Source organism: Coregonus clupeaformis, chromosome 19 (genome assembly GCF_020615455.1).
Source record: "Coregonus clupeaformis isolate EN_2021a chromosome 19, ASM2061545v1, whole genome shotgun sequence".
NCBI classification, from domain to species: domain Eukaryota; kingdom Metazoa; phylum Chordata; class Actinopteri; order Salmoniformes; family Salmonidae; genus Coregonus; species Coregonus clupeaformis.
The window spans coordinates 24,466,185-24,483,171 of NC_059210.1; the positions used below are offsets into that span (position 1 = coordinate 24,466,185).

The window sequence follows — 16,987 nt, forward strand, 5'->3', positions numbered from 1 at the left end:
ATCACTGCTTGGTATGGCAACAGCACCGCCCTGGATCGCATGGCGCTACAGAGGGTGGTGCGGACAGCCCAGTACATCACTGGGGCCGAGCTCCGTGCCATTCAGGTCCTCTATATCAGGAGGTGTGAAAGGAAGGTCCGTAAAATTGTTAAAAACTCCAGCCACCCAAGCCATAGACTGTTGTTGTGCTGTGCTCACTTTACATTTTTACATTTACATTTTAGTCATTTAGCAGACGCTCTTATCCAGAGCGACTTACAGTTAGTGAGTGCATACATTACATATTTCTCATACTGGCCCCCCGTGGGAATCGAACCCACAACCCTGGCGTTGCAAACGCCGTGCTCTACTAACATCCCTGCCGGCCATTCCCTCCCCTACCCTGGACGACGCTGGGCCAATTGTGCGCCGCCCCATGGGTCTCCCGGTCGCGGCCGGCTACGACAGAGCCTGGATTCGACCCAGGATCTCTAGTGGCACAGCTAGCACTGCGATGCACAGTGCCTTAGACCACTGCGCCACTCGGGAGATGAACAGGAAGGTGGCGCGACGGTCCTTCTTGTGGGTAAATTTTGTCATCAAATTTTGTCATCAAAGTCCGGCATTCTCTGGATTCATGGTGCTTTCAAGACAACTGGGAACAAACAAGGTCGAATCAGTGATTTTCAGGTTGGAGCTCTAGAAAGAGGCCCGAGTTCCAGACTTGGAATTCCGAGTTGGATGACCATTCAAAACGTATTTTCCCAGTCGGAGCTCGTTTTTTCCAAGTTCCAAGTTGAACTCACTGAAGTCTGAGTTTTCCCAGTTCTAAGTTTCCAGTTGTTTTGAATGCAGCAGAAGTCATGCTGGAGTGACAGCATGGCCAATGTATTCAACCTTTTCTGGCCCATGGCGTTGTATGTGAATGTTTATCATTTTAAGCTTGGAAAAGAGGCCCTTTCAGACAGATGTTTTAAATCCTTAAACCCAGACTTGGACCACACACCCACTCCACCGAATAGCAGGCAGGGGAAACAAAATAGAGATTGCTTTGCAACGCTTGCAGTTAGCCACTGATTCCTTACGAAACACTCATTGTTGAATTTGCGATTTCCGACTTATGTAATGTTTATGTCCAATAGTCGATGAGCACTGATACGTTTTATCTATAATTTCTCTTCATACGACAAGGATTGAAAAGGATTTGCCAGTAGATTGTCTACGTGTTTCATGATGATGACTGCTTGTCTAGCATGCTAGCTAAGATTTTGAAAGTATGATTTTGACATGATCAGTCCAATCGAAACTACAGTAGATATAACGTGATTTGACGTCATTTTATCTGTGGCCAATGACCTTGAGCCTTCTTGGATGGGCACTTCTAATGTAAATCTATGGCAGCACCCAACGGGCTTGAACTGCCTAGCTCTCCCTGTAGATTCTGTGGTGAGGTAGTGTCCCCATGAGTGACAGAACACGGAGCCAATCACGGCGCAACTAGAGAAGATTACCAATGCCTACGCTCTGCATTTTCCGCTGGCTGCCCCTCCACCACAGAAAGCACTGAGCTAGGCTGAAACACCTGCATTTTGGAGCTGCCTTACTCAAGAAAGCAAGAAAGAACCATGTTTGTATGCGGTTTATTCACTCAATAAATTTGTTTTTTACATTGTTTGCAAACTAATATGTGACACGAATTAATGCCAAAATAACATGCAAAACAGGCAACAAAAAAGCCATTTTCTTTTAGCTAAACAGGTGTGGCTCAAAACAAGTGGGGCTCTGCCCTGAATGACAGGTCACCACTGACCTTAACCATAAACCTTACCTAAACCATTTTACATTTCAACTTCAAGGGGTAAGGTCAGAGTTGGGACGTCCCAAGGATCTCTGAAAGCAAGGACCGTTGGACATTCCACTCATGCTCACGGAGCGGTTTTTGCGGATCATGGCTCCAGCTTTTGTCCGAATTTACTTTTCATAGCAAGTTTATGAGAACTCACGTGGCAGGTTGGGAGAATTAGGTTAAGGTTAGGAAAAGGGTTAGCTAAAATGAAAAATAAAATAAATACTTTAATGTAAATTTGACAAAAGCTGGATTCCATCTAGACATGACAGTCTTTGCGCACTGCTCCGGCGCTCAATGTCCTTTCCCCATTCCGCAAAAAATTGCTCAGCGCTCACAGGGGAAAATAACTGCTGCTCCAAATTCGCTCCATTAATTTTCTTTATAAACATCATTTAACAAACACCCCATCTACTTTTGTGACTATGTACCATTTGGTTTTAAAGTAGGCTATCGTAATAAGAAGCTTCAACATTTCAACATGTAGGCCTAGTAGGCTTTAAACAAGGACCTACAGTGCATTCGGAAAGTATTCAGACCCCTTGACCTACGTTACAGCCAGTGGCGATTTTAGCATGTACATTTTGGTGGGGCAAAAAATAAAATAATGTGGGATGCATGGCAGCAAAGCCACGACACAACACAACACTAAACAATACATTAATTGCAATATAACGGTGACAAACAGTGCCCACAAACAGTTAGGGCCTACATAAAGCTGTCCCAACAGTAGAGTCCCAACAGCAGTCCAAACACCTTACCACTGCTACACCTGGCTATCAGCGGAGCCTTGTCTGGCAGCGAAACAGTTCATTCAGCCTCATTTACTGCCTTTAAAAAAACATAGCTGATATGGCTGACTTGCATAAACAAATGTGGTTTCTACTGACAATTGAGATGTACACACTATGGCATAAGGGGACGACAAGCGGAAAAAAGGTAATCCGTAATTTTGATTAAGACATTAATGAGCAAGCTAGGACAGACGTAGTCAATATAACTATTTGTTCAGCACTTTTGAAATATACAGCAACAATTCCGAACATGGGCCGTTCTTACAGCGTTCTCCCGGTACACCAAGTCAGAACCGTAGGATAAATAAAGGGGGCATATAAGCAGACAATGAAAGCTCTTACAATATTTGTTGATTACATTTCTCTAAAACAGGTTATAGGACACAAGTCAAAACAGTAGGCGAAATTAAGAGGGGAAAATAGACCAAATTATTAGGGTGAGGCACATAGGCTACTAACAGTTTACTACAAAACATAGACTTAGTATCACTTTCTTAGCTACAGTATACATATCTCCCTGGCATATTACATCATTTATGCAGCAGCATACAATACATTTTTGGACTCACCTTGTTTTGCTGTGCCCACTTGAACAGGAAGGTGGCACAGCAACAATTTTGTCATCAAAGTCTGGCATTCTCTGGATTTATGGTGCATTCAAGACAACTGGGAACTCTGAAAAAAACAAGGTTGAATCATGATGATGTCAGTGATCTTCAGGTCGTAGCTCTAGAAAGAGGCCCGAGTTCCGGATTTCCAATTCCGAGTTGGATGACCATTCAAAACGTATTTTTCCAGTCGGAGCTCGTTTTTCCCGAGTTACCAGTTGTCTTGAATTTACTGAAGTCAGATTTCGCAGTTCCGAGTTAACAGTTGTTTTGAGCACGGCACATATCATGCTTCATTGACAGCATGGCCAATGTTGAATGTTTATCATTTTAAGCTTGGAAAAGAGACCCTTAATCTCAGACTTGGGACCACACAGCCACTCCACTGAATAGCAGGCTAGTGATTGCTTTGCAATGCTTGCAGTTAGCCACTGATTCCTTCCAAACCACTCATTGTTGAATTGAACTTGTTGTGTAATGCTTATGTCCAATGGCCGATGAGCACCGATACGTATTATCTATAATTTCTCTTCATATGACAAGGATTAAAAAGGATTTGCCAGTAGATTGTTGACTTGATTCATGATGATGACTGCTAGCTAAGATTTTGAAAATATGACGTTGACATGATCACTCCAATCAGAGCTACTGTAGATATAACGTGATTTGACGTCATTTTATCTGTGGCCAATGACCTTGAGCCTTCTTGGATGGGCACTTCTAATGTAACTCTACGGCAGCACCCAAGGGAATTAAATTTTCGAGCTCTACCCTTAGACTTGGCGGTGACGTAGTGTGAGTGACAGAACACTGAGCCAATCACGGCGCAACTAGAGAACATTACCAACACCTACGCTCCGTATTTTCCGCTGGCTGCCCCACCACCACAGAAAGCACTGAGCTAGGCTGAAACACCTGCATTTTGGAGCTGCCTTACTCAACGCAAAAAAGAGACCATGTTTGTATGCGGCTTTATTAACTCAATGATTTATTTGTTTACATTGTTTGCAAACTGATATGTGACACATATTCATGCCAAAATAGTTTTTTTGTTTTGTTTTTGGCACTCCCGTTAGCTCTGATTGATTCCGGAGCTGCTGGGAATCTTTTAGATAGTGCACTGGCCACTGCATTCCTTTGGTTCCCCTACAGTCACCCATTCCTGTTCGAGCCCTGGATAATCGTCCAATAGTGACAGGGTTCGTACATCACATCACTGTTCCCGTTTCTCTGCTGACCCATGACACTCATTTAGAACAGATCACCTTTTTGATTATAGACACCCCCACACACCCTGTTGTTTTAGGTCTCCCCTGGTTGAGTTGGCATAACCCTGTTATTTCCTGGTCTGAGAGGAGACTGCTGGGTTGGTCGCAGGAGTGTCAGGTGAGGTGTCTCGCGGTGTCTGTCAACACCACTACGGTGGAAATTCCGGACCACGCAACTCAAGTGGATTTACCGGAGGAATACCAGGGTCTGCACCGGGTTTTCACTAAGACCCAGGCTACACGCCTGCCTCCTCATCGCCCCTGGGACAGTGCCATTGACCTGCTGTCTGACGCAGCCCTCTCGAGAGGACACGTCTATCCCCTCTCCTATGCGGAGACCTATGTACAGGAGAGCCTCCAGCAGGGGTTCATCCGCCCCTCTACATCACCAGCCTCCTCAAGCTTCTTTTTTGTTAAGAAGAAAGATGGGGGACTGCTCCCCTGCATTGATTATCGAACAAAGTCACTGTTAAGTTCAGCTATCCTTTACCCCTCATCCCAACCATCATCGAACAAATGCACGGGGCTCAGTATTTCACGAAACTGGATTTGAGGAGCGCCTACAATCTGGTGTGCATTCGTGCAGGCGACAAATGGAAAATGGAGTGTAGATGGAGTAGCAACGCGTCAGCGCAGTAAGGTCATCCCCAACTCCATAAAAGCAGTCCAGCGATTCCTGGGGTTCGCCAACTATTTCCGGAGGTTCATCCGGGGCTTCAGCACAGTGGTCGCGCCTCTTACCTCCCTGCTGAGAGGAGTTCCCCAGCGGCTTCGTTGGACGGCGGAGAGGGTGTTCGAGACGCTGAAGGCACGCTTCACCACTGCTCCCGTGCTGGCACATCCCGACCCCTCACTCCCCTTCATCGTCGAGGTGGACGCCTCCGAAGTAGGTGTCGGGACAGTGCTGTCCCAGTGCACCGGAACCCCTCCAAAACTGCGGCCCTGCGCCTTCTACTCCAAGCAGCTGAGCCCCGCCCAGAGGAACTACAACATAGGGGACCGGGAACTCTTGGCGGTCAAGAAGGCACTGAAGGCACTGGCTGGAGGGGTCCAAACACCCTTTCCTGGTGTGGACGGACCACCACAACCTGGAGTACATCAGGGCAGCGAAGAGGCTAAACCCGAGACAGGCCAGGTGGGCTCTATTCTTTGCCAGGTTCCAATTCACGCTTTCCTATAGGCCAGGCTCGAAGAACGTGAAGGCGGACGCCCTGTCTCGCCTCTATGATGCAGAGGAGACCCCCATCATCCCTCCATTCCGTATAATCGCACCAGTGGTTTGGGATGTGGACGCCGACATACGGCAGACCCTGCGTACGGAACCCGTACCTGCACAGTGCCCGGAGAAACGCGCCTACGTGACAACGGGTGTGCGGGACCGCCTCCTTTCCTGGGCACACACAGCGCCTGTTTCGGGTCATCCTGGGATAGGACGTACCATCGCCTGCCTGACTGTGAAGTACCGGTGGCCCACCTTGGCTAGGGACGTCCGGGTTTATGTGCCCAGTCAAAGACACCCAGACACCTCCCTTATGGAAAGCTTCTTCCCCTGCCAGTTCCACAATGACCCTGGTCTCACCTCTCGGTGGACTTTGTCTCTGACGTTTCCCCCTCCCAGGGGAACACCACCATTCTCATCGTTGTGGACCGTTTTTCCAAAGCTTGTCGTCTCCTTCCTCTGCCTGGGCTCCCGTCGGCCATGCAAACCGCAGAGGCTTTTTTTACGCATGTCTTCCGGCACTACGGGATCCCGGAGGACATTGTGTCAAACCGTGGCCCTCAGTTCACCTCATGCGTATGGAAAGCGTTCATGGAACGCCTGGGGATTTTCACCGTCGGTGCCCTGACCGACACGCACCGCGTTCCTGTGGTCGTCCCCGAGGCCGGTGTCGTCCCACTGCAGGTGCAGCGCGTCGGGGTACTGTCACGGATCCCCCCGGTACTGCTGCTCATTCCGTTCACCAGCTCCGGTGGCTGCATCATGCTACGAGTATGCTCGTCATCGGCAGGGACTAGGGAGTTTTTTTGGATAAAAATAAACTCAATAGAGCAAAGCACAGGCAAAAATCCTAGAGGAAAACCTGGTTCATTCTGTTTTCCAACAAACATGGGAAACAAATTCACATTTCAGCAGGACAATAACCTAAAACACAAGGCAAAATATACACTTGAGGTCCTTACCAAGACGACATTGAATGTTCCTGAGTGGCCTAGTTACAATTTTCACTAAAATCGGCTTGAAAATCTATGGCAAGACTTGAAAATGGCTGTCTAGCAATGATCAACAACCAACTTGACAGAGGTTGAAGAATTTTAAAAAGCATAATGTGCAAATATTGTACAATCCAGGTGTGCAAAGCTCTTAGAGACTTACCCAGAAAGACTCACAGCTGTAATCGCTGCCAAAGGTGCTTCTACAAAGTATTGACTCAGGGGTGTGAAAACGTATGTAAATGAGAGATTTCTGTATTTCATTGAATACATTTGCTAAAAAAGTTTAAACATGTTTTCACTGTCATTATCAGGTATTGTGTGTAGATGGGTGAGATACAAAATCCATTGAATCCATTTTGAATTCAGGCTGTAACAACAAAATGTGGAATAAGTCAAGGGGTATGAATACTTTCTGAAGGCACTGCACCTATTAATGCATTATGTGGGTAGACAGTACACATTGTTACATGTTTGATTGAATAGGCCTTGAAATTAGATGCATAACTCTGCTTACTTATGCAATTGTGTCATCTTTTCTAGACAATGACATTCTGATGTTAGATTACATTTTCTAACAAATCACAGTTGACTCAGATATCAGATGAGTTACTGCATGTGTATTGTGTGTGGTGTATGTATAAGAGGAACCTCGACTTTCAGCTTTCCCACGAGACTTGGAAGTATGGCAACGCGAGACTAGTATAGGAGTGAATGCATTTGCATCAGTTTGGGTTCTGACGGTGTCTGGATGGGGAAGAATGTATGTGTTAAATGTTTGTGTGTTCTTGAAAATGTATGTTCAAAATCTTTGATCAATGTCTTTCACTATCTTGCAGTCTGACAATGGACCAGCCGTATGAGAAAGAGAGAGAGGAGGATGGCTTTCTGTACGTGGCGTACAGTGGAGAAAATACATTTGGTTTTAGGCCTTCACACAACTTTGGGTTGACACAACCCCCACATTTTTTCCAGAAAAGCTTGATTGTATACAGCTGAAGTCGGAAGTTTACATACACTTAGGTTGGAGTCATTAAAACTTGTTTTTCAACCACTCCACAAATTTCTTGTTAACAAACTATAGTTTTGGAAAGTCGGTAAGGACATCTACTTTGTGCATGACACAAGTAATTTTTCCAACAATTGTTTACAGGCAGATTATTTCACTTATAATTCACTGTATCACAATTCCAGTGGGTCAGAAGTTTACATGCACTAAGTTGACTGTGCCTTTAAACAGCTTGGAAAATTCCAGAAAATGATGTCATGGCATTAGAAGTTTCTGATAGGCTAATTGACATCATTTGAGTCAATTGGAGGTGTACCTGTGGATGTATTTCAAGGCCTACCTTCAAACTCAGTGCCTCTTTGCGTGACATCATGGGAAAATCAAAAGAAATCAGCCAAGACCTCAGAAAACAAATTGTAGACATCCACAAGACTGGGTCATCCTTGGGAGCAATTTCCAAACGCCTGAAGGTACCACGTTCATCTGTACAAACAAAAGTATGCAAGTATAAACACCATGAGACCACGCAGCCGTCATACCGCTCAGGAAGGAGACGCGTTCTGTCTTCTAGAGATTAACGTATTTTGGAGCGAAAAGTGCAAATCAATCCCAGAACAGCAGCAAAGGACCTTGTGAAGATGCTGAAAGAAACAGGTACAAAAGTATCTATATCCACAGTAAAACGAGTCCTATATCAACATAACCTGAAAGGCCGCTCAGCAAGGAATAAGCCACTGCTCCAAAACCGCCATAAAAAAGCCAGACTACGGTTTGCAACTGCACATGGGGACAAAGATCGTACTTTTTGGAGAAATGTCCTCTGGTCTGATGAAACCAAAATAGAACTGTTTGGCCATAATGACCATCGTTATGTTTGGAGGAAAAAGGGGTTGGCTTGCAAGCCGAAGAACACCATCCCAACTGTGAAGCACGGGGGTGGCAGCATCATGCTGTGGGGGTGCTTTGCTGCAGGATGGACTGGTGTACTTCACAGAATAGATGGCATCATGAGGAAGGAAAATTATTTGGATATATTGAAGCAACATCAAGACATCAGTCAGGAAGTTAAAGCTTGGTCGCAAACGGGTCTTCCAAATGGACAATGACCCCAAGCATACTTCCAAAGTTGTGGCAAAATGGCTTAAGGACAACAAAGTCAAGGTATTAGAGTGGCCTTCACAAAGCCCTGACCTCAATCCTATAGAACATTTGTGGGCAGAACTGAAAAAGAGTGTGCGAGCAAGGAGGCCTACATACCTGACTCAGTTACACCAGCTCTGTCAGGAGGAATGGGCCAAAATTCACCCAACTTATTGTGGGAAGCTTGTGGAAGGCTACTCAAAACGTTTGACCCAAGTTAAATAATTTAAAGGCAATGCTACCAAATACTAATTGAGTGTATGTAAACTTCTGACCCACTGGGAATGTGATGAAAGAAACAAAAGCTAAAATAAATCGTTCTCTCTACTATTATTCTGACATTTCACATTCTTAAAATAAAGTGGTGATCCTAACTGACCTAAGACAGGGAATCTTTACTAGGATTAAATGTCAGGAATTGTGAAAAACTGAGTTTAAATGTATTTGGCTAAGGTGTATGTAAACTTCCGACTTCAACTGTAACTATCAAAATAGAGAAATGTGTGTGGAAGAAGTATTTAATAACCTCAACATTAATCATGTTATGGATGCATTTGTATTACTAGTATCACTCATATCATATTGAAACTATAAATTCTACATTTGATTACTTTTAGACGTTTGGGAATGTTATTGCAGTACTATCAGCAGTTTAAGATATTGTCAGTTATCATATACAGTAATAACTGTTTTGTTTTAATTTAACAATTTTGGATTTGTTTATCTTTAAAGATTATATATACCAAACATTTTGAATATATGAAATGTAAGGTAAGGTAGCTGGATGACAAACCAATAAAAACACATGAAATTACTCTTAATATCTGTAGTTATTCAAAACAACCAATTCGTTTTTATCAACAGAAAAATATTCAGACGTAATACTGTAATAATAAAACATATCATTCTGGACATACAGGAACAAAGACTGTCACACAAATCAATGACGCAGATCTCATGAACATACTGTGAGAATGAACAGATTACAAATGAGTTTGAAAAACAGGTCAGGCATTGTTCTAGTGGAATGTTATCACATTCCAAGCCAACCTATTTATATCTGAATATGCTAGGTGGGGATACTGACCATGTGAGCTCCAAGCCCTTTCTAAACTCATGTCTTTGCATGTCCTGCCAAAATTGGTCATCACTTCCTTGGCACATCTACAAGTACAATAATGCTTCATGACAGTGTATGGCTGTGTCCTTTCACTTGTTTTTGGCTTTGTCCCTCTAATAATCACACAGCATTCTGTACTAACCAGTTTCTCAGTCCATTGTTGCTGTAAGCAACAAAGTTGTACTGTGTTTCAGTGAAACTGCAGCAGGCCACGATCACTGCGGAGCCACAGTGGGAAGGCCTGTGAGCGCAGCTGCAGCGAGGCCTGCTGGTACGACTGAGCCACCTGCTTGTAGTCCCAGTACGTCTGGAGCTCCTTTCCCCTACAGACACAAACAACAAACACAGAAACTCAACGGCAGTTACCATGACATATTAACCTCTTAAATCACAAGACATTAGATGAATGAACTATAGAATAAGAATGAGTCATTCTATTTCTATGGAATTAACCCTTGTCATGCTACTGAGGAAATTAAATATGTATTTCCAGGGTGTGGAAACATGTCCCAAGGATTCCTGTCCTCTGTGGGCATTGTCTTACGTCAGATCGTGTCACTCCCACGCGACATACTATCTGATGAATTTAAAATGGATTACATTCTGATTTTGTCTCACTGGCCGTAACACACAATACCCCATAATGTCAAAGTGGAATTATGTTTTTTGAATTTTTTAAAAGCTGAAATGTCTTTGGTCAATAAGTAGTCAACCCCTTTCCAGGAGTAAAAATGTGCTTAACAAGTCACATAAGTTGTATGGACTCACTCTTTGTGAAATAATTGTGGTGAAAATGATTTTTGAATGACTACCTCATATCTCTGTACCCCACACATACAGATAATTGTAAGGTCCAACAGTCGAGCAGTGAATTTCAAACAATGATTCAACCACAAAGACCAGGGAGGTTTTCCAATGCCTTGCAAAGAAGGGCACCTATTGGTAGATGGGTAAAAAATAAAGCAGACATTGAATATCCCTTTGAGCATGGTGAAGTTATTAATTACACTTTGGATGGTGTATCAATACACCCAGTCACTACAAAGATACAGGCGTCCTTCCTAACTCAGTTGCCAGAGAGGAAGGAAACCGCTCAGGGCTTTCACCATTTTATTTTTATTTTTTCACCTTTATTTAACCAGGTAAGCCAGTTGAGAACAAGTTCTCATTTACAACTGCGACCTGGCCAAGATAAAGCAATGAGGCCAATGGTGACTTTAAAACAGTTACAGAGTTTAATGGCTGTGATAGGAAAAAACTGAGGATGGATCAACAACATTGTAGTTACACCACAATACTAACCTAAATGACAGAGTGAAAAGAAGGAAGCCTGTACAGAATAATAATATTCCAAAACATGCATCCTGTTTGCAATAAGGCACTAAAGTCAAACTGCCAAAAATGCGACAAAGAAATTAACTTTAAGTCTTGAATACAAAGCGTTAAATTTGGGGCAAATCCAACACGTCACTGAGTACCACTCTTCTTATTTTCAAGCATGGTGGTGGCTGCATCATGTTTTTTTATAAAAAGAAGATAGAGCTAAGCACAGGCAAAATCCTAGAGAAAAACCTGGTTCAGTCTGCTTTCCAACAGACACTGGGAGACAAATACACCTTTCAGCAGGACAATAACCTAAAACACAAGGCCAAATATACACTGGAGTTGCTTACCAAGACTACATTGAATGTTCCTGAGTGGCCTAGTTACAGTTTTGACTAAAAGCTGATTGAAAATCTAAGGCAAGACTTGAAAATGGCTGTATAGCAATGATAAAAAAAAAAACTTGACCGAGCTTGATCAATCTTTAAAAGAATAATGTGCAAATATTGTACATTCCAGGTGTGCAAAGCTCTTAGAGACTTACCCAGAAAGACTCACAGCTGTAATCACTACCAAAGGTGATTAACATGTATTGACTCAGGGGTGTAAATATTTATGTATAAGAGATATCTGTATTTCATTTTCAATAAAATGGCAACATTTTATTGAAAATGGGGTTATTGTGTGTAGATGGGCGAGAGATGTAAAAAACTTTTGGGGATGTAACACAACAAAAATGTGGAATACAGTGCATTCTGAAAGTATTCAGACCCCTGGACTTTTTCCACATTTTGTTACATTACAACCTTATTCTATAATGGATTAAATATATTTTTTCCCTCAATACCACATAATGAAAAGGCAAAAACAGTGTTTTTTTATATGTTTGCAAAATTATTTAAAAAAAAACAGGAAATATCACATTTACCTAAGTATTCAGACCCTTTACTCAGTACTTTGTTGAAGCACCTTTGGCAGCGATTACAGCCGAGTCTTCTTGGGCATGAGGCTACAAGCTTGAGACACCTGTATTTGGGGAGTTTCTCCCATTCTTCTCTGCAGATCCTCTCAAGGTCTGTCAGATTGGATAGGGAGCGTCGCTGCACAGCTATTTTCAGGTCTCCCCAGAGATGTTCGATCGAGTTCAAGTCCGGGCTCTGGCTGGGCCACTCGAGGACATTCAGAGACTTGTCCCGAAGCCACTCCTGCGTTGTCTTGGCTGTGTGCTTAGGGTTGTTGTGCTGTTGGAAGGTGAACCTTTGCCCCAGTCTGAGGTCCTGAGCGCTCTGGAGCAGGTTTTAACAAAGGATCTCTCTGTACTTTGCTCCGTTAATCTTTCCCTTGATCCTGACTAGTTTCCCAGTCCCTGCCGCTGAAAAACATCTCCACAGCATGATGCTGTCACCACCATGCTTTACCGTAGGGATGATGCCAGGTTTCCTCCAGATGTGATGCTTGGCATTCTAGCCAAAAAGTTCAATCTTGGTTTCATCGGACCAGAGAATCTTGTTTCTCATGGTCTGAGAGTCCTTTAGGTGCCTTTTGGCAAACTCCAAGCGGGCTGTCATGTGCCTTTTACTGAGGAGTGGCTTCCGTCTGGCCACTCTACCATAAAGGCCTGATTGGTGGAGTGCTGCAGATATGGTTGTCCTTCTGGAAGGTTCTCCCATCTCCACAGAGGAACTCTGGAGCTCTATCAAGAATGACCATCGGGACCACCCTGACCAAGGCCCTTCTCCCCCGATTGCTCAGTTTGGTCGGACGGCCAGCTCTAGGAAGAGTCTTGGTGGTTCCAAACTTCTTCCATTTAAGAATGATGGAGACCACTGTGTTCTTGGGGACCTTCAATGCTGCAGACATTTTTTGGTACCCTTCCCCAGATCTGTGCCTCGACACAATCCTGTTTCGGAGCTCTACGGACAATTCCTTCAACCTCATGGCTTGGTGTTTGCTCTGACATGCACTGTCAACTGTGGGACCTTATATAGACATGTGTGTGCCTTTCCAAATCATGTCCAATCAATTGACTTTACCACAGGTGGATCCAATCAAGTTCTACAAACATCTCAAGGATGATCAATGGAAACAGGATGCAGCTGAGCTCAATTTTGAGTCTCATAGCAAATGGTCTGAATACTTATGTAAATAAGATTTCTGTTTATTTTTAATATATTTGCAAACATTTCTAAAAACCTATTTTCGCTGTGTCATTATGTGGCATTGTGTGTAGATTGCTGAGGAAAGAAATTAATTTAATCAATTTTAGAATAAGGCTGTAACGTAACAAAATGTGGAAAAAGTCAAGGGGTCTGAATACTTTCCGAATGCACTGTATATGATGGTGTGTATAGACAGTATATGAATAGAAAAGGTGTGTACAGCAGTAGTTATATAGGATAAGCCTTGACTAGAATACAGTATATACATATGAAGTGGGTAAAACAGTATGTAAACATTATTAAAGTGACAGTGTGACCATGTACAATGACTATGTACATAGGGCAGCAGTCTAAGGTGCACGGTAGAGTACCGGGTGGTAGTCGGCTAGTAACAGTGACTAAATTCAGGGCAGGGGACTGGGTGGAGTCCGGCTAGTGGTGACTATTTAACAGTCTGATGGCCTGGAGTTGGAAGCTGTTTTTCAGTCTCTCGGTCCCTGCTTTGATGCACCTGTACTGTCTCTGCCTTCTAGATGGTAGCGGGGTGAACAGGCTGTGTCTCGGGTGGCTGAGGTCCTTGATGATCTTCTTGGCCTTCCTGTTACACCGGGTGCTGTAGATGTCCTGGAGGCAGGCAGTGTGCCCACAGTGATGAGTTGGGCTGACCACACCACCCTCTGGAGAGCCCTGCGTTTGCGGACGGTGCAATTACCGTACCAGGCGGTGATGCAGCCCAACAGGATGATCTCAATAGTGCAACTGTAGAAATTTGTGAGGGTCTTAGGTATTTCTCTTGTCCAAATGTGATATGGCAGGCAGTGTGCAGAGCGATGTCGATTGCGTCTTTCATGGATCTGTTGGAGCGGTATGCAAATTGTAGTGGGTCTAGGGTGTCGGGTAAGGTGATACAGTATGATCCTTAACTAGCCTCTCAAAGCACTTTATGATGACAAGAGTGAGTGCTACAGGGTGACAGTCATTTAGTTCAGTTACCCTCGCTTTCTTAGGTACAGGAACAATGGTGGACATATTGAAGCAAGTGGGGACAACAGACTGGGATAGTGAGAGATTGAATATGTCCTTAAACACTCCAGCCAACTGGTCTGCACAGGCTCTGAGGACGTGGCTTGGGATGCCATCTGGGCCGGCAGCCTTGCGAGGGTTAACCCGCTTAAATGTCTTTCTCACGTCGGCCAAGGAGAGTTCACATCAGTGGCGGTGGCCTCGAAGCAGGCGAAGAAGGTGTTTAGCTTGTCCGGGAGCAAGGCGTCGGTATCCGATGTTGCTGGCTTTCCCTTTATAATACGAGATTGTCTGGATTCCCTGCCACATACGTCTCGTGTCTGAGCCATTGAATTGAGAGTCCACTTTGTCGTTTTGCCTGTTTGATTGCCTTTCGAAGGGCATAGCTGGTCTGTTGTTTGTACCCCCCAAGGCAATTTAACTTATCCCAGAGGCTGCTCCAAGACGCCGCCGGCGGAGAAGAGGTATTCGGAGTGGACTTCTAGACTCAGGAGGCGTGCACACCATCCACTGCTTCCGAGTATATTACTTGCTAATGTTCAGTCCCTGGACAATAAAGGAGACGAGCTCAGGGCGATTTCCTTCCAGAGAGACATCAGGGACTGTAACATACTCTGTTTCACAGAATCATGGCTCTCTCCGGATATACTGTCCCCGTCCATACAGCCAGCTGGGTTCTCAGTACATCGCGCAGACAGGAATAAAGAACTCTCCGGGAAGAAGAAAGGCAGAGGTGTATGTTTCAGTATTACCTCCCAAGATAATTATCTTCGGTTATAGTCACAGCCGTGTATATTCCCCCTCAAGCCGATACCTCGATGGCCCTCAAGGAACTACACTGGACTTTGTGCAAACTGGAAACCACATATCCTGAGGCCACATATATTGTAGGAGGGGACCTTAACAAAGCCAATTTGAGGAGAATGCTACCGAAGTTATATCAACACATACTCGTGCTTCAAAAACACTCGACCATTGTTACTCTCCCTTCCGTGATGACTACACGGCCCTCCCCTGCCCTCCCTTCGGCAAATCAGATAAAGACTCCATTCTGCTCCCCCTTCCTATAGGCAGAAACTCAAAACAGGAAGTACCCGTGCTAAGGCCTATTCAACGCTGATCCGACCAATCGGAATCCATGCTTCAAGATTGTTTTGATCACGCAGACTGGGATATGTTCCGGGTTACCTCTGAGAATAACATTAAATGTATACACTGACACAGTGTCTAAGTTCATCAGGAAGTGTATAGGTGATGTTGTGCCCACTGTGACTATTAAAACCTACCCAAACCAAAAACCGTGGATAGATGGCAGCATTCGTGCAAAACTGAAAGCGCGAACCACCACATTTAACCACGGCAAGGTGACTGGGAATATGGCCGAATACAAACAGTGCAGTTATGCCCTCAGTAAAGCAATCAAACAAGAAAAACGTCAGTACAGAGACAAAGTGGAGTCGCAATTCAACGGCTCAGACACAAGACATATGTGGCATGGACTCCAGACAATCACGGATCACAAAGGGAAAACCAGCCATGTCGCGGATACCGACGTCTTGCTCCCGGACAAGCTAAACACCTTCTTCGCCCACTTTGAGGATAACATAGTGCCACCGATGCGGCCCGATCCCGAGGACTGTGGGCTCTCGTTCTCCATGGCCGAAGTGAGTAAGACATTTAAGCGTGTTAACCCTAGTAAGGCTGCCGGCCCAGATGGCATACCAAGCCACGTCCTCAGAGCATGCGCAGACCAGCTGCTGGAGTGTTTACGGACATATTCAATTTCTACCAAAACCAGTCTGCTGTCCCCACTTGCTTCAAGATGTCCACCATTGTTCTTGTACCCAAGAAAGCAAAGGTAACTGAACTAAATTACTATTGCCCCTTGCACTCACTTCGGTCATCATGTAGTGCTTTGAGAGGCTAGTTAAGGATCATATCACCTCCACCTTATCTGACACCCTAGACCCACTTCAATATGCATACCGCCCCAATAGATCCACAGACAATGCATTCCATGAATGACGCAATCGACATCACACTGCCTGCCCTATCCAATCTGGACAAGAGGAATACCTATGTAAGAATGCGGTTCATTGACTACAGCTCAGCCTTCAACACCATTGTACCCTCCAAGCTCATCATTAAGCTCAGGGCCCTGGGTCTGAACCTCGCCCTGTGTAACTGGTCCTGGACTTCTTGACAGGCCGCCCCCAGGTGGTGAAGGTAGGAAACAACACCTCCACTACGCTGATCCTCAACACAGGGGCCCCACAAGGGTGCGTGCTCAGCCCCCTCCTGTACTCCCTGTTCACCCATGACTGCATGGTCACGCACACTTCCAACTCAATCATGAAGTTTGCAGACGACACAACAGTAGTAGGCTTGATTACCAACAATGACGAGACAGTCTACAGGGAGGTGAGGGCCCTGGCGGAGTGGTGCCAGGAAAATAACCTCACCTTCAACGTCAAAAAAACTGTCACGACTCCCTCCGAAGCTGCCTA

At 44.7% G+C, this 16,987-nt stretch overlaps 1 protein-coding gene across 2 annotated transcripts in view; it reads right to left on the minus strand.

The window, feature by feature from the left end:
• Nucleotides 1-9,370: 9,370 nt before the first annotated feature.
• The window catches only part of LOC121531804 (tRNA-specific adenosine deaminase 1), a 34,955-nt gene continuing 27,338 nt past the window's right edge, over nucleotides 9,371-16,987 (minus strand). The window contains exon 9 of one of the 2 annotated variants that reach the window (XM_041837273.2): nucleotides 9,371-10,298. In XM_041837273.2, coding sequence (XP_041693207.1) covers nucleotides 10,166-10,298 — 133 coding nt within the window. In that variant the 3' untranslated portion in view covers nucleotides 9,371-10,165. The remainder of the gene's footprint in view (nucleotides 10,299-16,987) is intronic. The other variant, XM_041837271.2, reaches the window with a different exon arrangement.